Source organism: Acomys minous (genome assembly GCF_964271855.1).
Source record: "Acomys minous genome assembly, chromosome: 4".
NCBI classification, from domain to species: Eukaryota; Metazoa; Chordata; class Mammalia; order Rodentia; family Muridae; genus Acomys; species Acomys minous.
The window spans coordinates 112,507,759-112,535,706 of NC_140486.1; the positions used below are offsets into that span (position 1 = coordinate 112,507,759).

The following is a 27,948-nucleotide window of genomic DNA, read 5'->3' on the forward strand; positions in this document are numbered from 1 at the left end:
ACACTATGGAATACTACTCAGCTATTAAAAACAAGGAATTTCCAAAATTTGTGGACAAATGGATTGAACTAGAAATTGTCATAATGAGTGAGTTCACACAGAAGCAAAAAGAGCTAAATGGTATATACTCACTTATATCGAGACACTAGTCCAAGGTGTACGTCCCCATGAAAAACTGTACCTACCAGGATAGTGGGTAAGAGGGGAGGACATCCTATTGAAACTTTAGGTGTGAGAAGCCTGGGAGAAAGAGGAAATAGAAGGATCCAGCGGGTCCTGGAAAACTACAGGCGAGTCTGGGCCCTGGCGTCCTCCGCAAACTGTGGCAACAGCCAAGGAAAAAATAGGCAGTAAACCTTGAACCCCTACCCGGACTAGCTGATGGACATTCTCCACTGTTGAGTGGAGAAGGAGATCTAACTTTCACACAAACTCTGGTGCCCCATATTTGAACATGTCCCTTGGATGGAGATGCCTGGTGGCACTCAGAGGAAAGATAATAGGTCACCAAGGAGAGACTTGATACCGTATGAGCATATTCAGGGGGAGGAGGTCCCCCTCAGACACAGACATAGGGGAGAGGAGGGGAGTAGGGGGGAAGTAGGAGGAAGGGAGGAATGGGAGGATACATGGGATGGGCTAACAACTGAGATGTAATATGAATAAATTAATTAAAAAAGGAAAAAAAAAACAAAACAAAACAACAAACTATGTTTTTAATACAGGCTACTTTCAGGGGAGATTTTAGGAAAGAGGGCTCCAACCGTGTCCATGTGCCGTGCTGGCAGCACTGGGTTTCCTGGGAGTTCACACTTTGCAGTGTGCTTTCCATTTGAGTCTGAGCAGCTTGCTCAGAGTGTATGTAGGGAGGGGCTTTGCTGCCATTTTTGTAGATGGAGTTGCTCTAGTTCGGGGAGGTGGACATGTTTTTCTAGAGATCAATCGTGAGCCAGATGCCTAGAGATGATGGGATTCTAAATTCTACACCCTGGAACACTCATGCGGGAGGAAGGCCACCAGGCTTGTTTTACATACAGGCCAGGGGGAAATTGCAGGCTGGGGATGTTGTTTCCCAAAGCTGGTTCCATCTGGAAATCAGACGGGACGCTGGATGAGCTCCTGTGGCCATCGCTTCCAACACTGAGATTGAGCACGTGGTTTTAACACAAAGCATATCTGAGGCATCCAGTCACCATGACATCAAGCTGTGTGTGTGCAAAACACAGCAGAAAAAGTAAATGGTTCTCGGCTGCCAAAGGCAGCTTTTGTTCTCCTAAGAAGTAATTCTGCAGAAATAGTCTGCGCCTTGAAAGAAGGCACGTATTGCAAGGTGTGTCTGGAGAGAGCTCCTCCTCCCAAACAGAGGTCCTCTGGGTTTTGAGCTGGGCCCTCGCTCACAAAGCTATTGTGTCTGAGCTGCTTGGAGATCAGCAAGCAAGGTGCGGGGCTTGGGTTTCGTTCTGCTTATTAGACATCTCCAAACCTAAAGGCAACAATATTGTGCTCTTAAGTTACTGGCTAAGAGATAGGGAGGTAGCTCAGAGGTAGAGCACCTGCCCAGCATGTGCAAGGCCCTGGTCTTAATCCCAGCAAGGCAGTCCACAAGCCATCAGTCAATCACTCATCAACCAAAGGCAAATAAGTAAGTGGCCAGGCAACTTGATGACTTACATTTTCTGGGTCCTGGAACCTCTCTGCGCCTGTCTCCGTGGCTGGGCTGGGAATGGTCAGGCTGCGTAGCCAGCCACTGTGGGTGTGGTTCTAACTGTTCTGATCTCCTTCCTTGGCAGCTGATCGACGTTTTCTTCTTCCTGTTTCTCTTTGCGGTGTGGATGGTGGCCTTCGGAGTGGCCAGACAGGGGATCCTTAGGCAAAACGAACAGCGATGGAGGTGGATCTTCCGCTCTGTCATCTACGAGCCCTACCTGGCCATGTTTGGCCAGGTGCCCAGTGACGTGGATAGTAAGCTGGCATCTGCTCGGGCAGAGGTGGACCTGGTGTTGATTGGGCTCACATCCTGAATTCATCCCTGACCCATTCACCTCTTCTCCTAGCCCCTGAATAAGATCTTACCTTGTTCCCCGTTCAATCTTTAAGTCTTTTTATTTTTATCTATCAGTATTTCTTGAGAAAAGGTCTCTAGCCAGGGCTGCCCTTGAATTCCCTGTGTAGTTAAGGATCACCTTGAATACCCAATCCTCCTACCCTTGCTGAGGTTGCAGGCATTTGCCACCATGCCTGGCTAATGTGGCTCTGGGGGTTGACTGCAGGGCTTCCTGCACATTAGGCAAGCACTCTACCAACTGAGCCACATCCCAATTTTTATAAAACATGCCATTTCTCAGTTACAGCCAGTCATGCTACCAGGGTAGAAGGGGACAGTCGTTACTCATCCAGACAGGAGTGCTGTGAACTGTCCCCTGTTTGTCACAATGTCCAGGTTCCCATCACTAGCTCACTGCCCAGCAGGCTGTTAAGTGAGACTGGTGGTAGCATGGTGGCTCTGTTGTACCCACACTCCGGTTGTAAAAGTCAGGCATGGGGCATAAGCAAATCGTGTTTTGGCTGGACTGTGTGGCGGGAGCTCATGATGTTGCCAGTAGCCCTGACTTCTTGTCTCTCCTGTCTTGCCAGCATGAACTGCAGTGACTGGCAGTTTCCTTGAGCCAAGGCTGAGCTTAGCAGGTGGCATTTCTCGGCCTCTGTGATTTCTTTTTTCTCCATCAGTTTCTGTCCCTTGACTCATAGAAACAGACCTTTTCCATGCAGGGGTGAAAGGGTCCTTGGGGCCCTCTAGTTGGCATTGGGATTCAGTTTGTTTTGAGGACAGCTCTTCATGGGTTGAGTCCCACGAAGGAGCAGCACTTGAGAGTTGGAGGGGGTGGGGATGAGGGAGTGGGGTGAAGGCAGGAAGGAGGGAAGAATAGGCCAAGGCAGGCAGTTGTGCTGCATGCACATTTTATCCTTTGAATTCTTTTGCACACTACTTGGTACAGAACCTTCTTTCTATAGAGTGTGTCCCTGGTGTCAACACAGAGAGCAGGGGCTCTGGCTGAGTGCCTCCTCAGAGCTAGAGACCCAGCCTGTGGCCTTCTCTGAACTCACACAGATGCATATTGTCTAGTTCAAATAAAAAGTCCTTTTCTTGTAGACCCAGATTTCCTCCAAGGACTGTGCTGAGCTCTTCCCACCTTACAGAGCCTTGAACTTGCTAGAGAAGTGTTCCGCCACTAAGCTATATCTCCTATCCACGCCATGTCAGACCTCTGATGTCCTTCACAGACCAGAATTACTTTCACTTGTTGCTGTGACCAAATACCTGACGGAAACAAATTAAGGAGGAAGGGTTTGTTTTGGCTCATCGTTCGAGGGGACACAGTCTGTCATGTCATGGCGGCTGGAGAGTGAAGCAAACTTGTCTCTGCACATCCACAATCAAGAGGCAGAAATCAAGAGAGAAGAGAGAGAAGTGAATGCTGATGTTCAGCTCGCTTTCTCCTTTTCATTCAGTCCAGGACACCAGCCCATGGGAAGGAGGCCAACCATACTAAAGGCTGAACATCTCTGGGAACACCTTCATGGACATGCCCAGAGCCATGTCTCCTAGGCGACTCTAAAGCCCATCGGGTTGTCAATCAAGATTAACTCATGATGCCTCCCCCTGACACTGCCCCTAAATGCTAGTGCTCAGCTGGTTTGCTTGATTTTTTCAATCCCGTGACTCCTCCACACAGAACATCCTTGTTGACAGTGCTCTGGCATTTACTCATGCTCTCCTTGTGACCTTTTCTGGATCCTTTAGATGTCTGCTGTGACCACAGAAGTCCTTTGGTAAAGACTTGTTAATTGTCCTCTAACAGTGCTCCATGGCTTTCATTGTGAACATAGCTATCCAGCAATGCAGCACTGCCCAGTTTACTCTCCTAGCCCTCTGTCTTACCACCACAGGGCCTTAGCATGTGCTGTTGCCACTGTTTTGGGCATCCGTGTCTTCTTATTTGCACACATGATTGTCACCCACTCATCCTGCTGATCATTTCAGAGATGGTTTCTCTGTGGGGAGCTGTTTCTGGGTGGGCCAATGAAGAGGATGGCCTCAGCCCATCTTGCCCACCTCCTGTTGGGATTTTGGTGCAGGTTGAATCTTTAAACTCACTGAGGAGGTTGGATGCTTCTTGGGGGGGCACAGAGCATGCCCACACACCATGTGCTAGTTTCTGTTGCTGTGACAAGATACACTGACCAAAGGTAACACTTCCAGTTCACAATTCATCACGGAGAGAACTCAGGGCAAGAGCTTGAGCAGGAACTGGAGACAGGGCCCACAGAGGAAGGCTGCTCGCTAGCTATCTCACTGGCGAATGATAAACTAGCCTTCTAAGAGACCCTAAGTTGTAGTCTTACCCTCCTCCCAGTTGCCTAAACATGGCACTTCCCATAATGGCCTGGGTCCTCCTATATTAACCATCAGTCAAGACAATCTCTCACAGACATGGCCGTACTGTTCTTGGCAGCCTGTCCACTGAGACGCCCTCAGATGACTCTAGGCTTTGTTAGGTTGGTAACTGAAGCTAACTGGACCACCCTCTTGCTTTGATCTTGATCTTAATGAAGTCTCTATTTCCCAGTGGCTGCTCTGTAAACCGTCTGATGGGCAGGAGGCTCTGAAGGTTGTACCCAAGGCATCAGGTCGCTCTGATCCCACACCCCCTTGCCTGCCATGGTCCTTGCTTTTCCAAAGGGGCCTCACTGGCCTCTTGGTTCTGTGCCCGCAGGTACCACATATGACTTTTCCCACTGCACCTTCTCCGGAAATGAATCCAAGCCGCTGTGCGTGGAGCTGGATGAGCACAACCTGCCCCGATTTCCCGAGTGGATCACCATCCCGCTGGTGTGCATCTACATGCTTTCCACCAACATCCTGCTGGTCAACCTCCTCGTCGCCATGTTTGGGTATGTCTGCGTCACGCATTCCATTGGGCTTCCAGTCTGGCTGACAGTAGAGGCTATTGGGAGTCTGGTGTCATGGTTGTGACCCTTAAAGGGACTATGTTAAAAAAAAAACCCAGAGTACTCTATAGGCCATTCTTTGATTGAGTTGACAGCACAGACAAGCAATGTGACCAGCTCCATTAACTCCAGGTTATGTTCAGCGTCATGTCAGTTCTCCAGAGAGCAACTGAAACGCCTGCTTTTATTTATTTATTTATTTATTTATTTATTTATTTATTTTGTTGTTGTTACTGGGACAAAACACCTGACAAAAGCAATGAGTAGAAGGATAGGGTTACTTTGGCTTATGGTTTGAGGGTACAGTCTGCTGTTGTGGGGCAGTCATGGGAGTCGGGGTGTCACCTTGTGGAATCGGCAGTCAGGAAGCAGAAAGTGGTGAATGTTGTTGTTCATCTTACTTTTTCCTTTCCCCCTTTTATTCAGCCAAGTACCCCGACCCATGAGTTAGTCCTACCATGTTCAGAGTGGGTCTTCTCCCTCCTGTTAAATTTCTCTGAAAGCATTGTCAGAGACCCTTCTAGAGGGGTGCCTCCTAGGTGATTCCAAAGCTCGCAGTGTTGACCGTGTTAGCGTGATGGCTCCAGAGCACATCACCTCTGGGGTTCCTTGCGGTTGCGTTTGGTTTTACGTAAGACAAGCTTGTACAGAACAATACACGACAACCAATAACACCTCAGATGTGTAACCCAGAAGTCAAAGGACCCAGGAGCTCTATCCATCCTGAGCTTGGAAGGTGTCAGAGGCTGCTTTCTGGCATATTTGGTCTTAGCCTCTCCAGGGAGACACTTGCTAAGTTGCTCACAAGGCTCTGTCACAAGCTCACTCATGACTTTGAAGAGCTTCATTTTGTCCAAGCCCTACCTTGTTCAGCTGCAGTACGTCTCTCACTTGCATATAGTTTCTCACAAGTATGAAAGATGCTTGAAGTGGCATCTCGAACAAACAGAATGATCTTAGTGTCTGTAGCTGTGAAGAGACACAGCGATGGTTCCTGTGTGTCACAGCGAATGATATTAATAATCTGCTTAACTGTTCCACAACTTACATATTTGGTCACAAACCATAAAGCTTTTGTAACTTAAAGTGCTTTTGAGTGGCCGTGAAAGAAGGGGCGAATCCATGACACGCGGACTGCTGATTTGGTCTTGATGGACAGCCATGGTGAGGTTCTTCCAAATTGTTAGTTCTGAGGCTTTTCCTCTGTTTGTCACAACTTCAGTCCATCTGTCTGTTTCAAGAATAATGTTCCCTATGGTTCTCAGCGTAAAGACACTGTAGCTTCTAGAGTCTTCTCAATAAGAGGCATAAATGCTTTCATAAGCATTTTAGTGCATGCCTTTGGATCATTAAAAGGTGGGAAATAACCAAGTAGTCATCTGCTAACACTTTTAAATCATTGTGATACTGGAGACAGATAAGTTATGAAGACGTAGCTCTATGGCATCTAATGTAGTTATAATTTTTCTGAAAAGAAAAATCAGAGGTTAGAAGATATCAAGATAATGTTACCTACACAACCACATGATAAAAAATTATATCTGGAGCCATGCAAAGAGCCAACACTGATTTAATGGTGCCACACTTGAAAACTAACCTGTCACCTACAGTGTTTCCAAGATTACACACAGCCTGTCCATTGCTGTGAGCATGGGCAGACACCAGCAGAACATTGGACAGCTCAGGGGAAAATGGACCACCAGCTAAATCTGCAGAACTGTGAACTGTCCTCTGTGAGCTTGTGTGTTTAAACATTCGGTCCCAGATGATGGCACTGTTTTTTGGAAGCTGCAGAACATTTAGCAAGGAAGGCCTGGCTGAAAGAAGTGAGTTCCCGGGTGGGAGCAGGTCTCAGCTTTGCTTCAGGTGCCAGTGTTTCTCTCTCCCTCCATCAAACCCTCTTTCCTACAGCCTCCCCTTTTTGATCCTCTGAGATGTGAGGATCCCCGATGCCCTAGTAGTTGCAGCTGTTAGCTGCTCACACTTCCCTGCCCGTCCTACCACGATGAACCAGACTATGTCCCTTCAAACCATGAGCCAGCATGAATCTTCCCTCCATGAACTTGCTTCTTGTCAGATCTCAGGGATGAGACCAAGGGCCAACAGCAGCCAATGCCACAGCATTGAGTTGACAGGGGTCTTGGAATCTTTGGGCTATGAGCTGTCATGGAAGCCACCTGGCATGTAAGGACCTCTCCAATATTACCACCTGTCATCTGTACTGTGATCAGGAAATGAGGGAATCAGAGCTGTACTGGGCCTTTCTGGCAGCGAAGGTCTGCATCTGTGTTTATGGCTGCATGTGTGTGTTCAGCTTTCCTCATTGTCTTCTTGGAAGAGTCACTGCACCCCACCCAGCTACCACCTCACTCAGGGCTTCAGTGTGATTGGTCTTGTTGCCTTCCCCTGGGAGCCTTTTCCGGAATCCCGGCTTACTTTCCTTTCAGTGAGCCCTGGAGAGAAGTCTGAGGGCAGTGGAGGCCATGCTGTAAACAGTGAGCCAGTCCTTCATATGCCATTTCTGATGAGTGCTAAGCTGTCTGGAGATCGCTCCCTGGGCAAATGGCTCCAGGATGTCACCCCTGCCAGACACCACATCACAGTATTTAGTGCAAAACTTAGGCACTCACAATGGTGACCACATTATCTCCATTGCAAATGTGCTTGCGGGGATAGTCCTTGAGCACTAGGGGCTGACTGGATGGTATTCCACAGAAAAGCAAGAGACATTCGCCTACACTGATATCACCTACCCTATCCTCTCTAAGAGCAGGCTATGCCTTTAAACACTGAGCCCTCTTTTTGAAAGGGGACTAGGATACAGCAAGTGTTTCACCATACATGCTGGGCAGAGGTAGAGCTCAAGAGTCAGGGCTACCCCTATGAAAAGAAGCAGTTCTGATTAGAAAGTTACACTCATGTGTCTGGGAAGGAAAGGCCATTGGTCCTCTATGACACATTGGAGGAGATACTTGGGCAAGAGTCTAGCTGGGGGATGGAAAGATGGTTCAGCATTGAAGAGCACTTACTGCTCTCATAGAGAACCAGGGTTCAGTTCCTGTCACCCACATGGTGGCTCCCACCTGTCTGAAGCGCCAGTTCTGGGAAACCCAGTGCCCTCTTCTGGACACTGTGGGTTCCTGTGCACACATAGTACACACAAACTTATGCAGGCTCACAGACATACACTTGAAATAAAAATGAATAAATCTTTGGAAAAGGAATCTAGCTAATAAGTCTTTTGGGACTTTTAATTTATTCTGAAACCCACTGTTGGTTTCACATCCATTTTTTTCTTTATAATTTTTTTTTTCAGATTGTGCATTCTGATTTGATCGCTCTTTCTAGTTTGGTTTTTACTATCAAATAGTTTTCATTACTGAAGTCTTTTTTAAGTCATTAAAACATCTGTTGTACAAGCTCCCCCGACCCTATTATTCTTACTCAAATCTTCCCTTGGTTTTCATGTATATTTAATTCTATGAAGGAGCCCTTGGCTTATAGTGAGATTTTCCTTCTTTTGAAAAAAAAATCTCATGACTCTTTGTTGAATTATTTAGGAGAAACTGGATTCATAATCTCCAGAAAGAGTGGTATATTTACAGTATTTTGGTATCTGTAGTTTCCAGCAAACTTCTGTAGTTCTTTTTGTGTGGGGCTTGCAAGGTTTTTCTTATTTCCAGCCATTTAGGGATGTGAGCAAATTTCTTTTCTCTATGATTTTTCCCAGTGGCTACATTTTGCTATGCAGGAAGGCTTTTACAGAGTCACTTATTGATTGTGTAACAGCCCTCCTTCATGAACAATTTGTCTTCCTCCTTTTTATTACCTTGTGGGTGGTCTCCGCCCCAATTCCTTATTTGTCCTGTTGCTTCATTCTCCTCTGCCTATTTTCTAACCGGAAAAGGATGTTCGGCGTTTCAGAAGACTCTCCTGTAATTACTGAAACATTTTCCTTTTGATCTGGAGCTACGATGCATCATGCCAACGACGGATTATAGCACTGTTGTTAACATTCCACCCTCCATCTGATCTGTGCTCGTGGCGTGTTGTCCCTTTAACGTACTTCTGGGTTTCATCTGTGCCCAAGGCTATCTGAACTCCAGACGTCTGCTGAAGGCTACCGACATCTCCAGTCTTAGCGAGTGTCTCCCTCCAAGGGGCTTCTGCTTCCTCCTCTCCTCTCCTCAGCTCCACAGAGGGTACTCAGTTGGTCCTGTGAGATGACTTCTGCTGCCACTGCCCACCTTCATCCCACTGAGATGTTGCCTTTCTTCTGTACCTCATGGGCAATGAACCCTGGGAGCAGCACTCCTGATGAATGGTGAAAGCCTGCATTCACCTCCCTCGAGCGCTGGCTCAGAGGTTAAGGGCACTGACTGCTCCTCCAGAGGTCCTGAGTTCAATTCTCAGCAAGCACATGGTGGCTCACAACCACCTATAATGTAATTTGATGCCCTCTTCTGGCCTGCAGGTGTACATGCAGACGGAGCACTGTATACAGATTAATAAATAATACCTGAAAGCCAGTGCCCACTTTCCTGTATGACAGCAGCTTCCAGATTGTCCATTTTCTTTTAAATCAGGATGACAACCTCCTAGCAGGCTATTGCAGGCTTTATGGTTTCCTCTAGGGAGATGCAGATGGCCAGTGGTCACCTGGAAGACTTCGAACACTGACTGAGTTGGCAGGGGCGAGGCTAATCCCAGACCACTCTGATGCCTGTGTCACTGAGAGACATTTTCATACATCAGTCGTAGAAGGCCTTTCTCCGAAGAATCTAGTCTTTTCTCCACAGAAGTTAAAACTAACTTCTAAAGACTATGAAAATTAGAGAGTTGTGGAGCAAGCATGAAGACCTGAGCTCAAGACCAATAACCTACATTAAAAAGCCAGGCATGACAACACATGTTAATCCTAGTTCTGGAGAGGCAGAGACATGCAGATCCCTGGGTCTGGCTCTCAGCCAAACTAGTAAGTTGCAGATCAGTCAAAAGAAAAAGAGGGACACAAAGAAAGAACAACAGCCGAGCCTGACTTATGTTTTCACACACACACACACACACACACACACACACACACACACACACACACACAAATACATGTAAATAATTTGGACAGAACAATTGATGCTATGTTTAATAATCAGCCTCCCCCGGAGGACTCCCACGTCTATTTGACTGAATCTTGAGCTGATTTAAAAGAAATTGAACAATCTGGAAGCTTCTGTCGTGCAGGAAAGGTGGACCCTGGCTTTCAGGTATTGGTGCCCATGCTCACTAGCTCCTTTGAGCCTCGTGGGAGGTGAATGCAAGTTTTTTTTACCATTTATTAGAAGTGTTGCTCCCAAGGTTCATCTTGCCCAGGAGATGCAGAAGAAATTGCTGTTCTGACAGGAAGGGCCTTGAAGTCTGGTGCCCTAGAAGAAGAAACAAAACAATGATACAGGGGGGGGGGGGTCCTCTGAGGTGGAGAATGACAGCACAAGGCAGAGTCGTGACTGGCAGACTCTAACTATGCACCTCTGAGGCAGGGGTTGCAGGCCTTCCCAGAAGGACCTTTGGCTAAATGGACTCAAAAAAGTGATGCCCCATGGCCTTATCCTGGTCTGAGCATTCTCAGGGCTGTGCAGAAACAAATGAAAGGTTGCAAACGGCTTCAGTCAGTCGGATCCTTCCCTACATGATTTGGAAAATACAAAATGTGTTTCAGTGAGTCCGAATGGCCAGTTCAGGCAAGGCATAGTGGGCGTTCCATCAGAGTTCCTCTCTGAGCTCTCACGGGAGGGAGGCCCATGCGCTTCTTAATTTGCTGCAAGCAATGTTCTCCCTCCGTCTGGGCACAGCAACGTCTTTTGTATAAAACACCTGAAAATGGCATTCAATGTTTAAAGTGGGTGCAGTGGCTTCTGTTTGGGTTTTTGAGTTTTAAGCAATCAGTATCCATTTTGGAATAGGTGCATGAAATTGTAAGCTGCTCTTAGAGCTAAAGATTAGAATAAAAATGGCTGTTCTGGCAGAAAATAGTGAGCTGTTGATGTCTGGCAGCTTAGCCTGAGTGTCACTAATCTCGAGTGCTTCTGGGCTACTGCTGTGGCAGATGAAGGCGGTGCCCTTTGTAGACAGCAAAAGCAGCTGAGGACCAGGGAAGGTGGTAGTGATGGCAGGCTGAGCATTAGCCTCCAGCAACCTGACCTACATTGGGAATAACCACCAGACAAGGCACCGTTAGATTCATTTAATGGATCCACAGCCCTGATCTGCTTTGCACATGAAAATTCTGCTGTGGAAAGTAGATGAAAGAATCAGCCAGGCAGCCACTGGCATGCCTCATAGGCACTTTTGCATGTGAGCCTTCAGTAATATGGGTTTCTTAACTTTCAGAGGCCTTGCTGTGTTCAAAATGCACACTACCCAAATTGTTAGCTGCTTTGTAATGATTTGTACCCAAATTGTCAAATGCTTTGTACTTGACAAAATGTCAAGTCATCCTATTAAACCCCTTGGAAACAGCGGAACTCTCAGAACATCACACATTTTTGCTCTACTGCTCTGGGACAGACTCAGGACTAGATTGCTAGACCAAATCAACACTTCAATTTACCTGCCCTTCTGTGCCTCGGCTTTCCAATCTGTCAGTCATAGGTGGTAACAAGACTTACAGAGTTATCCACATATTAACTCAATCAACAGACATGGCGGCCTAGAATAAATCTTGTAGGGGCTGGGGATGTAGCCCAGATGGTAGAGTGCTTGCCAAGCATGTATGAAGCCTTGCGCCTGATCTGAAGCACAGCGTAAGTGGTGTTGTGGTGATGGCTTGTGCCAGCAATCCATCTTTGAGAGATGGGGGCAGGGGAATGAACAGTTCCAGGTCATCCATAGCTATGTAGTGACCTGGAGGTTCTTGAGCTATAGGAGAGCTTAAATAAGTAAACAAATCCGAGCCTTGTATATTGACAGTGTGTTCTATTTGATAGCCTTGGAGTTTTGGTAGTTCAACGGTCGTCACTCTGAAGAGTTAGGGGTAGAGTGTGAAACCAACACTAAGATAAGCATGTGCAGCACTCACTCTTCTTGTATGATGCTTGGAAGGTGGGAGGGCAGGAGAACCAAGGGCACCCAGCTGTGATACAGGAGATGCTACCACCGGAGACAGACCCACTTGTCCCTGGAGTCATGGTTTACTTTACGTAGGTGTTTGAACCTAGTTACTCCCTCTTAACATATAAAATTTTCCCCAAAGTACAAAAAATTATTATTTATAAACTGGATTTCACGGGCCGTGCAATGAGATCACAATTATCATCCCATAAACAGGAAGTGTGCTCTCAGTATTGAGTGCTTACATTGTTCTTTTCTCTTAGCTGAGGGGCACAGGTAGCTCTCACCTGGTGAGGAGCCGTGTGTGTGTGTGTGTGTGTGTGTGTGTGTGTGTGTGTGTGTGTGTGTATCCATTCCTGTATAGCTTTATCAGTATCTCCTTATCTCTAGCTTGAGCACCTAAAAGTGAAGTCACTGGGTAGAAACAATGGGTGTTTTTAAGGCTCCTTTAAAAACAAAACAAAACAAAACAAAACAAAACAAAAAAACAACCAACAGGGGCTGGAGAGATGGCTCAGAGGGAAAGAGCACTGGCTGCTCTTCCAAAGGTCCTGAGTTCAATTCCCAGCACCCACATGGTGGCTCACAACCATCCATAATGAGATCTGGTGCCCTCTTCTGGTGTGTAGGCATGCAGGCAGAACACTGTATATGTAATAGATAAATAAATAAATAAATAAATACATCTTTAAACAAGACAAAACAAAACAAAACAAAACAAACAAACAAACAAACAAAAACCCCAAACCAACTAACAAACAGAAAACCTTTTGCCAAGCTAGAAATGTTATATGCTGGTAATCAGTTGCCACATGCTCATCCCACAACTAACCTGCTATTGCTGAATTAATATGGGAAAAGAAGCAGAGGCCAAACTAAGTTTCCCGGTGCTCAGCAAAACTCAAAGAAATGGGAAGACATACTTTTGGTTAGAAAACCGAGAGCCTGTATCTCCATTAAGAGACAGTTTTTCTGTAGAGGTATTTTCTTTTTCATTTTAGAAACCACACCTTTCGGCTTCTTCTGGGCTGCAGCATTGTATATCTCATGGGGCTCACAGTTCCTATAAATCTGTGTCTGGCAGAGACTTCCATTCAGCCTTCTGGGTCTTATCAAGAGTAGGAAAGGGGTGCAAATTCTTGCCTGGTTAGTTTCCACAATGTGGCTGTTGAACACCATCTCTCCCAAGGTAATACTGACTTTACCAGAATCCAACACGCTCTGTAGTTCAGTGGCTCAGATGGAGCACTCGTATGACATTTCTAAACTGTGGATGAACTCATAAACAGTGGCCTCACTCTCAGCTCCATCAACTCCAAGTGCAGTGGAGAGAGCAGAGCACTATAGAGCGGCTTGTAATCTTCACAGTTAGTGAGACCGCATTGGTGGATGGGGAGAGAGATGGCTTCCCCTCACCTTGGTTCCTAGCAGTTGTGCATCTGTTAATCTCCGCAAGTTTACAGCTCACAGAAAGCCACATCTGCCCTTGTCGGCATACCATAGGACTCTCTTCACATTTCTCCCTCTGCCAGGGTCTTTCCACATGAAGTCATGTATGTCTGCAACTGGGATCTGTACAAGCTCACAGGTGACAGTCCTTGATGATAGCTCTTCCTAGAGTCCTTCTCCCCTGGTCCTGTAGAAGCCAACGAGTGGCAGGTGTCCTTAGGACAGCCATTTTGTCTTTCTGTCTGAGGCTCCTGAGAAATGCCAGCAAGATGTATCCAGACTGTTTAAATTAGGCAGAAGAAGGGGTAAACCATTCCCAGAGTCATCATTCCCAGGCCTCTTTGTAGCTAGTACAGTAACAGATGGATGAGGGCATCATTGAAAGGCTTGGAAATATAGACCATTTTGAAGTTCACTGGACATTTTTCTTGTTGGTCTGGTTATCAGAACCAACCAACCAACAAACAAACAACCCAAAAGAGAACCAAAGCCAGAGACTTGCCTGCACCAAGTTGTCCTGGCTGTGGAGCCAACCACAACTCTTCTCCCATGTCTAGCCTAGGCCACCACATGAGTGGCTGCCCAGCAGAGCTGCGTCACAGGCAAACGGAGCGGTGGGGTAGGTAGTGCATCCCTCTCTCAGCTGTTTCTTCTCTCTCCCCTGACAGCTACACCGTGGGCATCGTGCAGGAGAACAACGACCAGGTGTGGAAATTCCAGCGGTACTTCCTGGTGCAGGAGTACTGCAACCGCCTCAACATCCCCTTCCCCTTCGTCGTCTTCGCTTACTTCTACATGGTGGTGAAGAAATGTTTCAAATGCTGCTGTAAAGAGAAGAACATGGAGTCCTCCGCCTGCTGTGAGTGGGTCAGCTGCTGGGGCTCGGGTTCTGGCGCAGTGGGTCATTACAAGGCATGTGTGGTCTCCATCACTGCGGTCACTTCTCTGTGTGTCTCTGTGTGTCAGGTCAGCCAATGCATGGCTCAAGAGACGAGGTGTGTTGGGAAGCACTGCAGGGCTGCTGGGTAGCCTCTTTTAGGGGAATGACTTTGGGACAAACATAGTAACAGTGTAAATAAGATGTTTCCTCAGTAGGGTTCATGGATAATGTAAAACCATGGGTAGAGTGGGGGTTTTTTTTTCCCCTTACTACTTCTGTGAAGCTATGTTTGGGAGGCAGGGTTAGCCTGACTTTCAACAGGGTCAAGGACTTTTGGGGTTGCTTTTATTAGTCAGATTTCTATCACTGTAATGAGACACTTCAGGTAATTAACTTGTAAAGCGAAAGGTTCACTTGATTAAGTGCTGGAGAATCCAGTTCAAGACTGGGTGGCTCCATGGCCTTGGGTCTGGCGGAGAGTGTGTGACAGGGAAAAATCAATCTATCACTTTCCAGGAAACAGGGAGAGACTCAGAAATAAGTCTCACTATCTCCTTTAAGAGCATGCTGGGCCCCACCTCTTGAAGGTGTCACCACCTCCCCACAGTGCCATCTTGGAGGCCAACCCTTTAACACATGGGAATTTGGAGAAAAATTCATTCAACTGGTGTCATTCTACTTCTGGTCTCCAAATTTTCATGTCCATATCACAATGCAAAACACATTTACGTCATTCTTATGGTCTTTGAGGTCTTAACTATTATTTCAGAATTGTTCAAACATCTAAACTCATCTAACCTTCCATTCAAACCCAGGAGTGAACCTTTGCAAGTGTCAACTTTACATACTTCCAAGGTCCAGTGATGGGGGCAGAGACAGATAAACATTTCTATGGCAGAAAGGAAGGCTGAACAATAGAAAGGAGGCAACATCTCAAGGCAGATGAACACCCAGAAGGGCTAACTTTACATCCTAAAGCCCTATGCCTAGCATCTGGGCAACACTGAGGCAGAGAGTCACCTACCAAAGGGCTTGCCTGCCCCCGTCATTTTGCTGGCTGCAGCCCACCAATGCTCCAGAGGTTTTGTTTGTAGCATGCTGTTGGCACCTCTGTGTTTCTGGGTCTCCATCACAGCGCCTCTCAGAACTCCACTCCATTTTGCTCCATCAGAGGCTCTTGCAAGGTCACTGTGCCCTTGACAGAGTCAACTAGGTGTGGTGTTCTGGCTGTTTACCTTGTGGTATGTGATGAAGTGAATATGGAATAAGTTCCACTACCGGATTTACAAGTCAAGTTAGGCTGACAAGGCCTCTTTGATGGAACTTCAAATACTATGATTCAGAAAGCAACAATATCACTTTCCTAGATACTATAATTGATGGAAACTATGACAAATTTTAAGTGCCATCTTTGTGTGTGTGTGTGTGTGTGTGTGTGTGTGTGTGTGTGCGCGTGTGATTCTTTACTTCAAACTGGAGGCAAGATACTCACTGTTGACCTTCAGTCCCATCCACAGAGACCTGACTTATATCCTGGCTTTCAGAATATAAATGCACCTCCAGCTTTCAGTCAGCCTGAAGAAGGAAGGGCCTTCATACTCAGCTTTAACTGTGTCATTCCAAGACATTAAATGACACTTTGGAGGTGTCATTGACCATTACACATGCATAACTGTCTTCCTTGATGAAAGTATGTTGACAATTTGGATAAGTGGCTGTCTTCCTCCCTATTATTTTACCCTGGAAAACAAATTGAGCCGTTACTAACTGAAAGTCTTTATGTCCAGTATGGAAACTGGAAGTGCAGATCTAGAATTTAAGTACTACTCAAAAGCCACATCCGAATATCAGAGGCGTTTAGTGACATGCCCACATCAATATTTGGTTCCATCTTGAGATCCTGTTGTAAATGAGAGTGTCTTCAGAATCTGGGAGAAGACTGAGGGGGCACAATCAATGTGTTGGGAAGGCTTCCACATTTCCTTGTGTTTGAACAATGAATAAGAGTCATAGTGAGGAAAAGGAGCTGGAGAGATGGCTTTGACAAAAGCCTTGCCTCACACACCTAAGGACTTGAAAGGCCAGACATGGTAATACATGCCTGTAATTGGAAGAAACAATGCCACCTGCTCTCCTCCTACAGACCTCACTCTCAGGAGGAGACAAAGAAGCAGGACAGGTCCCCTCTCCCCATTGGTGGCAGTGATCATGGAGAGGAGACCAGAGTCCAGTTCCCTCACGGATACTCTCTACCCTGTTTAGTCACGCGGGCTCACTTGTTGCCTCTTAGAGAGGACTAATTCTAGACACCGTAGCACCTTGCCTCTCCCCGGACTCCAGCTGCAGATTTTCCTTAGGGGCACTTTGTGTTTGCCTCCAACACAACGGGGAGGTCAAGGGTTTAATCTAGACATGGCTCTTCTTCAGAAATGAAAACCCAGAAAGCAAAAAGGCCGAGTCCAAACTTTAATTTTTTTTTACTTGTTTAGCAATATCTTCAAGTCAGAAAAAAATGTGCTACTTGGTAATTGTGATTTTAGAAAATATATTTTTTTCTGATTTGGAAGGCAATATATGATCTTTATAGAATATTTGAAAAATACAGAAAAGCACGTGTAAGAATCCATGGCAGATATAACCACCGCCCAGACATAAATGTCAACAGCTGGCATTATTTCTGTGGGCATGCATATTGCCTGGAGAATAGGCTGCACATCCATTTATAGGGTAAATTGTTCTTTTATACAGTTGATAATATACCACAAACATGTTTAATATCCATGAACAAAGAATGTCCATACTAAGAATTTTTATTATAAACTATCCTAGTGTATGGGTGTACCATAGTTAATTTAGCCAAGTCCTTATTAAATGTATACTTTGGGTAGGCTCTTTAAAAAAGATTTATTTTAATTTTTAATTATGTATACATGTGTCTCCATGTGAGTATGTGTATATGAATGTGGGTGCCTGCGGAGGACAAGGCATTGGCGCTCCTGGAGCTGCAGTGATAGGCAGTTGTGTGAACTCAGATCCTATGGAAGAGCAGCAAACACTCACAACCAACCGAGCCATCTCTCCAGCCCCTGGTTTGATTCTTATTAGTATATGATGTCATGATAAGAAGTGATATACGTGCATTTTCACCATATGAATAATTTTTAATGTTAATTATAGAAGACAACTATCTAGATGAGGAATAAGTGTGTCACTAATTCTTTGTGCAATGCCTCTCACAACCTTCTCATCCTCTGTCACTATTAAGTTGTTCCAGTGGATGAACTCTCCCCAGAGTTTGGGCGGGTGCTTCTCTATATTTTTGCTGGGATTAATATATGTCTATTACTTTAGAGCCTGCTCATTTTTTCCCATAGAGCTGGTGGAAATGCTAGGCCACCACTTCAGCTAACCGTTCCCTGACTGTTATGGAAGCTGGTCATTTTTCTTGGCTGCTTTTCATTCTTGTACTGGCTGCCTGTGTCCAGAAGTTTCCATCTTACCTATGTTGAGGTCTAAGCATTTAGTTTGAAGGAAAGACATTGGAAACTACTCCAAAACTCACTCGAAAGGAAATTGGTTAGGAACTATCATGTAGAATCATTTAAAGATAAAGGCATGTTTGCTGCATGGAGCTTTCTCGAATCCAGCCACTCAAACATTGCTTTGATCTTCAATTAATTATTTCAATCCAGGAAGGTATTAGAGCTTATAAACTCTATTATGAGAGTGTATGTGTTTACATGGTAAGTTAAGGGTGAAAACCTCAGAAGTCTATTCCAGTGGCCACCTATATAAACATCTCTTTCCTGTCCCCATGAATTCTTGGGGTTTGGTGTCCATTGCAAATGTGATCTTGATGATGTAACCTTCCTTTGGCCTCCAGCTGAAAGGCTCACATGCTGAAAGACAAGGAAACATGAACCTCCCTAGAACATGTCCCAGGCCAGTTTGTCCAGTTTGCCGTGGCTTAGGGCATGGGGGAAGGGTGGAGGGAAGAGAGGACACCCACATGACCCACACACAGAATCAGTGTCATCAGGTTACTCACCTCTAAGGATCTCCTGGCTTTAGACTGAGAGTTGGAAAACCTTTAGTGAGTAACCAGCCAAACGGCTTTGTGTGTGCACGTCATCAAAACAGAGGAGTAGGATGCACCCAATGTGAACACTCAAATTATTGGTGGAATGTGCTAAGTCTCAAAAGGCACAGACAGGGTTCAAATGAATCTCTATTTAGAATACAGACTGCACTCTTAGTCCACACAGGTGGCTCCCGCCCTCATTCTTACTGAGAACTGTAGCAGCATCCCACTGCTCTCCCCCGCCCTGCCCCCCCCCATCACTAGTATGCAGTGGTGTAATCAGATCAGCTGGTGCAGACTGATCTAATTGTCCTAGTTCCAGAGCCTGTCAGATGCCTGCTGGGCATCGATTGGGAAACAGGGCCAGATGAGGCAACCTGAATGGTTTTATTTTCCCCCTTTTCTCATTATTTCAGGTTTCAGGAACGAGGACAACGAGACTTTGGCATGGGAGGGCGTCATGAAGGAGAATTACCTTGTCAAGATCAACACCAAAGCCAATGACAACTCAGAGGAGTACGTCAGGCACTTTGTATATGTAGGAGGCGGTGTACCGGAGCATGCTCAGTTAGGAGAGTGATGGCAGTTAGGCATACTCAGTTAGGAGAGTGATAGTAACTCAAAATGTTTCCCAGGCGATTGCAGATGACAGATACTTAGACGTACGGCATTCCCTCAAAGCAGGGAGATACCACACCTCAGTTAATCTGATTGTTCCACCAAAGGGTACAGAATAGAATGTGGGCTGCGTCTTTCTCTTGGAACAGTGGGATGACCTGTGTTCTGGGCATCAAGAGCTTGAGTGTAGAAGGATAGACAATAGGATCCACAGAGCCAAGAAACACGAGCCACAAACTGCAGAAGTGAATTCCAGGAAGACTCAGAGGCCACTGGCATGTTTATCTTCACAATGCTGCAATACAGAGCTAGAAGGTGGCCTGTTACAAGCTGTCTCTGGAAAGTGATAGCTATCATATTTAAATTGTGTGGGTTTTAAAAAACTATATAATCCCTATGTGACCCCTCCCCCAGTCATTAAACTTCTTGAAGAAGTTGGGAAATCGATCCGTTCTGCAGAAGGTATGTAAGTAGTGTATCACGGAGTCTGATATGAACTCTGGTGCCCCCAATATGACAACTTCCCCTTGGTGAGGAGGCCTGGCAGCACTCAGAGGAAAGGGAAGCAGGCTATCTGGATGAGACTGGGTAGGCTGTGGTCAGATGGTGGGGGAGGAGGTCCCCTAGGGGAGGGGAATAGGGTGAAAGAGGGAGGGGGAACGGAAAGATACAAGTGAGGGGATGACAGTCGGGATGTAATCTGAATAAATAATAAAAAAATAAAATGCAGGCAAAAGAAAGAAAGAAAGAAAGAAAGAAAGAAAGAAAGAAAGAAAGCATGTTCTTGCTATTGTGAAGGCTGGCCTTTCTCAGTGACAGCTGTTACTTTTTCTAAGAGCTTAAACACACCTCAAAATGTACTCTGACCAGCATGAGTAAATATGAGCCCAACTAATCTCTTTCTTAGAATTAGCATAACCCTTGAGGAGTGTAGGACGCTCTTTCTCTTGAGACAGCACCGATGCCCTGTCTTCTAGATTCCCAGGTCTTGGATATGGACAAAGGTAGATCTTACGTGTCAAGTTTCACCACCCCTATCAGCAGACATAGCCTTGATTTTCTGTCTTTTTAATTGGGGTGAGAAAGGAATTCTGCTTTGTTTGGGTGTGAAGAACATCAGAGAGACCAGTGAGGCTGACCCTGATGAAGACTGTACATAATCTGTCTTCTGCCCTTTGAAAGACAAAAACAGGGCCAGGCAGCCTCCCTCCTCCAACTCTTCCTCTTACTTTACTTTGTAATTTCCTTGCAGGATGAGGCATCGGTTTAGACAACTGGATACAAAGGTATGACTCAGAGTTCTGGAATGATTTATTTTATCTTTAACGTCTGTGAGATTTTTGGCTATAGGCTGGTGTATGGGGTTGGAAAACAAAAGAAGACATTCATTGTTTAAAAAAAAAAATTAGACGTGGGTCTGCATGAATCACCTAAGAGCTAGGGCCTACAGCAAAATTTCTTCTTAAGCTGCCAGCCTTTGTATGCAACAGTCCAGAAGTGCCCCTTCTGTTAGACTTAACTGTCAATTTGACGCAATCTAAAAAATCACCTGGGAAGAGGGTCTCAGTGAACAGTTGTCTAGACCAGTTCGTCCTATGGACATGTCTATAAGGGACCATCATGATTACATTAATTAGTGTCGGAAGACCTGCCCACTATGGGTGGCAACATTCCCTGGGTTTGGGTCCAGGACTGTGTAAGAGTTGAACTGAGTTTAGGCATGCATGCATTCATTCTCCCTGCTCTTACTGTGGATGTGATGTGTCATTTCTGTGCCCCTGTTCTGTTCCTGAAGTTTACCACACCATTGGTTTTCATATGCTGAACCACCCTTACATCTCTGGAGTGAGTTGCACTTAGTTGTGGTGTATGGTCATTTTAATGTACTCTTGAACTGAGCTCCCTATTATTTTAATTTTCTTTTTGCATCTTTATCCACCAAGGTATTGGACTAGCGTTTTCTTTGCTATATGTGTCAGACTTTGGGGCCAGGGTAATTTTGGCCTCATATGTGTAGTCTGGAAGCAGTCCCTCTTGTATTTTGTGGAAGAGGTTAAATGGTATTGGTGTTTGTTTGCCTTTAAATGTTGGCTAGTATTCACTACCAAAGCTGTCTCTCTGTTCTTGAGCTTTTTCTTTGTTAGGGACATTTTGATACTGATGTTTTTTTCAAGACAGGGTTTCTCTGTGTAGACTTGGCTGTCCTGGAACTCACTCTGTAGACCAGGCTGGCCTCAAACTCATAGAGATCCACCTGCCTCTGCCACCATACCCGGCAGAGTTTTGTATTTTTTTTAAATTACATTTTAGTGTGTGTGTGTGTGTGTGTGTGTGTGAGTGTGTGTTTGTGTGTGTGTGTGTGTATGTGTGTGTGTGTGTGTACATGCCACACTATGGGTGTGGAAAACAACTCTCACGTATTGATTCTCTCCTTCAACTGTGTAGGCCTGGGGGATTGAACTCAGGTCGCCAGGCTTAGCAGCAGGTGCCTTTACCTGCCATGCCATCTTGCTGTCCCTGAGCTCTGTATTCTTGATCTAGCCTTATGAGGTTGTATGTATTTAAGAAGCCTTTAGCTTCTAGTGTGAGAGTCTAGTACCAGAGTGGCTAGCAAGCCACCCTAGTGCAAAGTGAAGGGGCCTGGATGTAGATGCTTAAAGTGTGTCCTTCATGAGACCTGTGCTCAATCTGGTGTGTGGCCCAATGCGTAGTTGTCTGATCTGTGGCCAGCCTGTCCCTGGAGCAGGACTTCTGTGGCCCTTGTCTAACTGGGTTTAGTTTATACCTTCCTGGCCATCACTCTGGTTGTGGGAGCCTGTTATGTTAGACTGTGCTCTCCCCCACATCTGGGGAAAATTGATGCTTAGACAGCCCTGGTTCCTCAAGTCAGCACAGCTCAGCAGCAGAAACAGATCTTAACTGCCTCCTAGCTGAAGGTTTCCCGGCTTTGTTTAGTTCTTCACAAAAGCAACTCTTAGTTTTGCTCATTTTTGGTTTGTTCTCTGTTTCGCTTATTTCACTCTGAGACTGTTGCGCTCTCCTCGAAGAGCCTTATTGATCCTGTTTTATATTAACAAATCCTCTTGGCAGGGGACTGGGGAGGGCAAAGCCATTCTCCTTCTCATTATAACAGAAAACAAAATTATTCACAGCTGACCAGGGACCTGGAAGTGGTGTTCTCTTAGGGCTAAATTCACTGAGTTGGCCACTAGCAATCACGATTTCTCTTTGTTTTTTTCTTTTGTGGGGGTAAGTCACACAGCAAGCTGGGAGCCAACTACACAGAAATTAGAACTTGTCCATGCACCTTAATAAATTACATCAAGATGGCATGTGACTTAAAATGAGCCAACGGACCACATATGTATCATCTGTGTAAATTGTATTTGGGGGATTTTGTGTGTGTGTGTGTGTGTATGTGTGTGTGTGTGTGTGTGTGTGTGTGTTAGGAGGCATACAATCATGTCTTACTAGTATTGTAATGATTTTTATTAGTATTATATTTTATATAGCAAAATTTTATTAGTAATGTGTTGCATACATTTGGGCACATTTGCATACATCTGCATACATTATTCCTGTGCCAACATAATCTGCTAAGTCTAGGAGGAAACCCATTTTTATTTGCATTTCATGAAGCTAATGTTGCTTCGTTGGCTAACTGCTGACCATAAGTAAGCAATAAGCAGGGCCTGCCCTGACTTCCTTGTGTCACGTTTACTATTTAACGTATTTGTCATTTAAAATGGGATGTTGAACATCCATCTTAAGACTGGACTCTGTGTCTCCCTCTCCCCAAGCTTAACGATCTCAAAGGTCTTCTGAAAGAGATTGCTAATAAAATCAAATAAGATGCGTGAGTCCTCACAGGGAGATGCCAAACGGCAGCGAGGTGAGTTGGCGAACGTCTTCTTTCCTTTGCTCTGCTTTAAGAATATTTTTAAATTGTGTGGTTTTTTATTCTTGTGTGTTATCAGCTTTGACAATAAAACACTCTAGAAAACAAATCAAATAAGTCATGGGCTAGAGGCAAGAGATGGAAGTTCCTCGTCACGTCCCTCCCTGATGGTGGCTCCAGGGCACGGAGAGCCTACAGGATCTGTGTAACACTCGCCAACCTTATGGCAGTTTTCACATAAACTGAAATGAGGTCATACTGATCTAAGATTTGCTATTTTTCCTTCCTTACCACTTTATCATAGATATTTTGTGGAAGCATGTCTAAAATGTTGCTTTTTCTCATGGTTTCTTACATCTCTTGCTGTGGGGTAGGTGGATGTGTGCCGACCACCATTTTGCCAACCGAAAAAGGGGGTCCTGGGAGGGTTTTTAACAACAGCTCGTTTGCACAATAACGGGTATTCAATTAATTGGCAAAGTCAAACTCAAGGTTTTGCTCCAGCATCTTGCCGTTGGCTTTGAACATGTTTTCCCGGAACCTGTTCCAGTCCTGAGACCACATGTTAAATTTTTTTCAGGGCATGGGGAGGTAGGGAGGGGGAGGAGGAACAACTGTGTGTGTTCTGCTGGTCTACAAGTAAATCATAAGGGAATGGAAGCTCAGTGAAGAATCCTCTTCGCCAGCGTTAGGACTGTGATGTGCTGGCCTCTTACCCTGGTCCCTAATGCTGACCCCCCACATTGATGTCTCACACTGACCCCCTGACACTGGCCCTTTGCACTGACCACTAACACTGACCCCTCACACTGACCTCTTGTGCTGACCTCTTGAACTGCCTCTCACACTGACCTTTGAGCTCCTCCCTTATGCTGCTCTCTGGCTCTGGCCTCCTGGACTGCCCGTCGCACTGGCCTTTCCCTGCAGTGAGTCCTCGGACTGTAGGACTTCCTTCTGCCTGGTGGTCATGCTGCAAGGAAGTTCTGGTGACTTTGGCCATTCATCTGTGTTCCCTGAGTCCCGGCAGTCACAGCTCATAGCTATAGACCTCCATTACAGAAGGCTGAAGCCTGATAGAATCGGAAAACTGCGCGGCACTTCCTGAATATGCTGGGGAATTCAGGCCCATTTCATTACACTGAAAAACATACTAACACACTCACATATTAACATACACACAGAATAACAAACACTAACACATACATTGGCACTCCAACTAACATATGCTAGTAATTACACTAACACACACACACACACATACACACACACACAGCAGAAAATACATGCCCCACGAATTTCACCCACTGGCATCTTCAGTTTGCCAAATGCCATTTTCGTACACTTTTTACTTCTAGGTAAGTTTTTCTTACCCTTAAGGAAAAGTTCAGTTTTACTGGCCACCAGCCTCACGTGACTCAGACTCTGGTGGTCCCGTGTTTCTTGGTACTTCTTTCTCTAGGGCTCAGGGCTGTAACCTTTGCCTGGGGTGACATGACAGGGCACAGAAAAGCCACCTCAGAGGAGTGAGAGCTGCCACAGGTTGGGGAAAGGCATGCAGACAGGCAGTTAGCATTTTCCTCATCTTCATTCCTGTGTCCACCTTTGGTCCATCCACTGTATCAATTCTTTTCTTTCTCCTGCACTGTAGCTGGATGTAAGACTCTAGGGCAAGCATTTGCTTTCCCTACTTTGTTCCTCAGGAGTGGGCAGCCTCTCTAAGCACCACAAGTGGAAGAAAGTTCTTGGAGATGACCCTGCTTTCCAGAGAACGGTCTCCTGGCTTCACTGTTTCACTTTCTTTCTGAAAGAGGGAGCTTTTGGACAATCCTCTGCAAGTCGTGTGAAAGCTGCATTTTGATAAATGTTTCTGTTTTCAACTTGACTATCTATTCAATTTTGATTTTATGTAGCAACCCCTGAGCAAATAAAGTCCTTATTGGTTCTCTGAGGCTTAACTTGGATAGGATGAGCCGGGCCTTGCTCAGTGAAGCTCACACAGCTCACACGGGTGGACTCCCAACACAGCTAATGCCACCAGCTAACCTCTTAGTTTTGCTGGCATGCCCAGACCTCTTCCTAACACCATTTGAAACAAGCCTGTGCTGTCAGAGGGTGGAGATGTAAAAATCATTCTGTGTTCACCATCTTTTGTTTTCGCAGGTCAAATCAGCCATCTGGATGCAGAGGCTCATGGGACACTGATGATCAGTACTGCTATTGACTTGTAAAGGACGATTTCTCGGGCCCCTGAGCACATAGCTGATGACTCATGGCCACTCTCTAGGGCATAGGTCAGGGAGCACAGTGTAAGGAGGACCTTGCCCATGAAGAGGGGCGCAAAGGATCATGGATCATGTGTTCCTCTGTGACGCTGCTTGTATTTTCTGCATCTCAGAGCCTTGTACTGATAATGTTGAGTGCTCAAATGTTCTCACACCTTCTTTGCCCTTTGAACTTTCCCACCTTTGCCCTTTGCACATCCCATGACTATGACCCTGGCCCTGATTTTGTACCTATGCTATTATTGTGTTTCTTTTCCATGTTCTCTTTTTCTGCATTGCATGATAAATCCATTGACACATTGTTAAAAAGACCTAGCCCCCACTCCTCCAAATGAGGCCATATTCTAAAATACCCCAGGGTATTTCTCACATATCAGAGGAGGGGCACCAAGGCAGTGGCTTCTGGGCTCACCAGGACTCCTGCCACAGGGACCATCCCAGAAGGAGCCCTTGAGAGGCCCATTTTTTCCTACTGGGTACGCCCCTCCTCCACTCTCTCATTATTTCCCCATTAAGATCAGTGACTGGATATTAGAGGATGTCAGCTGGCATAAATGCACATAAACAACCTCCCACTCCCTCGTGTAATCATTGCTCACGCTTATGTGTGTTTCCCCAAATCCTGCTTTTTCTATGCATGCTACACTTCACTTTTAAAATCGTACGCGTCATCATCTGCACATATTGGCCCTTTCAACAGCTGTTTTGTCAAAGGTGTTTTTTCACAGTCTGTACAAGTGTAATCAGTAATTCAATAGTATCCAAACCTCTAGCAATTTCCATAATGTAGGTCATTGATAGCTGATCTTTGTGCATGACTCTTTCTTCCACATTAAGAGCATCAGAAATCTCCTATCTGGCACACTAGAGTCTTTGGAATACATCTGTTGATTATCAAGCCACTTGCAAGGCTTTTTTTCACCAATGTATAGCAACGTAGGATTTACTGATTTATTCATAGGATGTAAGATACGTGGCGCTCTCTCTATTAAGATATGATGTTATATTTAACTCTCACCTTAGGAAGAAGCCAACATTCTTGCTTCAGCTTTGTGGAGTATGGGGATGTGGTTGGTATAGACCCTGAGTGGTTATCTGGGTGAGCACTCCACCCCTACCCTTCTCTAGGATCAGTGGTAGATCTGCGCTGAGAAGGAATAAGGCAGCTTTAGCACTCATAATTAGCTTTTCAGCCTTTTCGTAAACCACACACTCAGCAACTGAAGAAGCGACCCTCAGCGGGAAGCTGTTGAATTAATATTTAGGAGGAAGGGTGACTGAAGCACTAACCCAGATGTGTTTATTTTTGTTTGGTCTGGCTATTCGTGCCCTGCACAATGCCAATACAGAATGGAGGGATAAAGGATGCCTTCTAGCTAAACCCATCCTGACCTCACAGGACTCTGACTCATTGGGGTTTCAGAAGCAGAGGGCAGATGGGACAAATTTACACAATGAAAACGGCCAATGGACGGAAAGTTGAACATTTTTCTGTTAGTGAGAATGTTCCACTTCCATTCCACCCTGATGACCCAGGTGCTTGCCATGTCTGACACCACCAGGGGGAAGGTCTGTCCTTTCTACAGGGGTTTGCAAAAAATAAAACCCGTGGCTGTGCACAGACTGTGAGGACAGAAAACCCATACCAGGCCTTTACCTTCAACTCAAGTAAGGATTATGAATAAGAGACATAAATGAGATTTAGAAGTCCCTGTAGGACTAAATTAGCTTAGTCTATTTGTCATCCCCTGCTTAATGCATGTGTTCACGTGTTCATATTTCCACCCATGTCTCCACCAGCTTAAGAAAAGAGTCTGTGTACACAGGATGCTCCTGCTGACTGACCCTGAAGAAGAGTTAGACAATGCTCAGGGTTTGCTCGCATTCGGTGGGGATCTCCACATGCTTGCTCTGCAGGATGCGCGCGCACGTGATGTCATAATTTCTAATGTAGCTCATGAAATAGCTACATGTGTTGTTGCTTATTTGTCAAATCAAAGGTGCTACATCCTTTGGTCTGGTACTAACCATCTGTGGTCTTGTGCACAGCTCCAGAGAACCCTGCGACACGGCCTCAGCCAGTGTGTGAGAGCATGAAGCCGTGGAGGAATTGTCATGTTTATGTATGTCATTCTAGTGAGAGTGGAAAATAAAATAAAAGCCATTCTTTGCTGAGCTGCAGTCATTCTTAGAGGGATTTGAGTTACAGGGATGAGTACTGGACCACGCCGAGTACAAGCAGAAACAAGAGTGCCAGCAGTAGCAGTTGGCATCAAGAGCTTTAGATACTGTGGTCCACTTTTTGCTAGGTGTATTAACTACTTTTCTGTTGTCGTGATAAAACACTATTATCAAAAGTAACTTATAGAAGAGTTTCTTTGGGCTTATGGTTCTAGAGGGCTAAGAATCTGTCATGGCAAGGAGGCAGAGCAACAGACAGCAGGCATGGTGACAGGAAGAGAAAGCTGAACCATACACATGATTCAGAGAAAGCAAACCAGAACTGGCAAGGGAATCTTAATCTCAAAGCAGGCCTGTCTTTCTCCATCAAGACCACACCTATGGTGGCTCACAACCATCTATAATGGCATCTGGTTCCCTCTTCTGGTGTACAGGTATACATGCA

At 45.6% G+C, this 27,948-nt stretch overlaps 1 protein-coding gene across 3 annotated transcripts in view; it reads left to right on the forward strand.

Annotated features, from left to right (window-relative positions):
- Positions 1-27,549, forward strand: part of TRPM8 (transient receptor potential cation channel subfamily M member 8) — a 107,457-nt gene extending 79,908 nt beyond the window's left edge. For 2 of the 3 annotated variants that reach the window (XM_084779685.1, XM_084779686.1), the window contains 7 exons: positions 1,791-1,962; positions 4,776-4,953; positions 14,232-14,422; positions 18,941-19,040; positions 20,395-20,428; positions 22,943-23,034; positions 25,201-27,549. In XM_084779685.1, the coding sequence (XP_084635811.1) occupies positions 1,791-1,962; positions 4,776-4,953; positions 14,232-14,422; positions 18,941-19,040; positions 20,395-20,428; positions 22,943-22,993 (726 nt within the window). In that variant the 3' untranslated portion in view covers positions 22,994-23,034; positions 25,201-27,549. The remainder of the gene's footprint in view (positions 1-1,790; positions 1,963-4,775; positions 4,954-14,231; positions 14,423-18,940; positions 19,041-20,394; positions 20,429-22,942; positions 23,035-25,200) is intronic. The other variant, XM_084779687.1, reaches the window with a different exon arrangement.
- Positions 27,550-27,948: the final 399 nt, after the last annotated feature.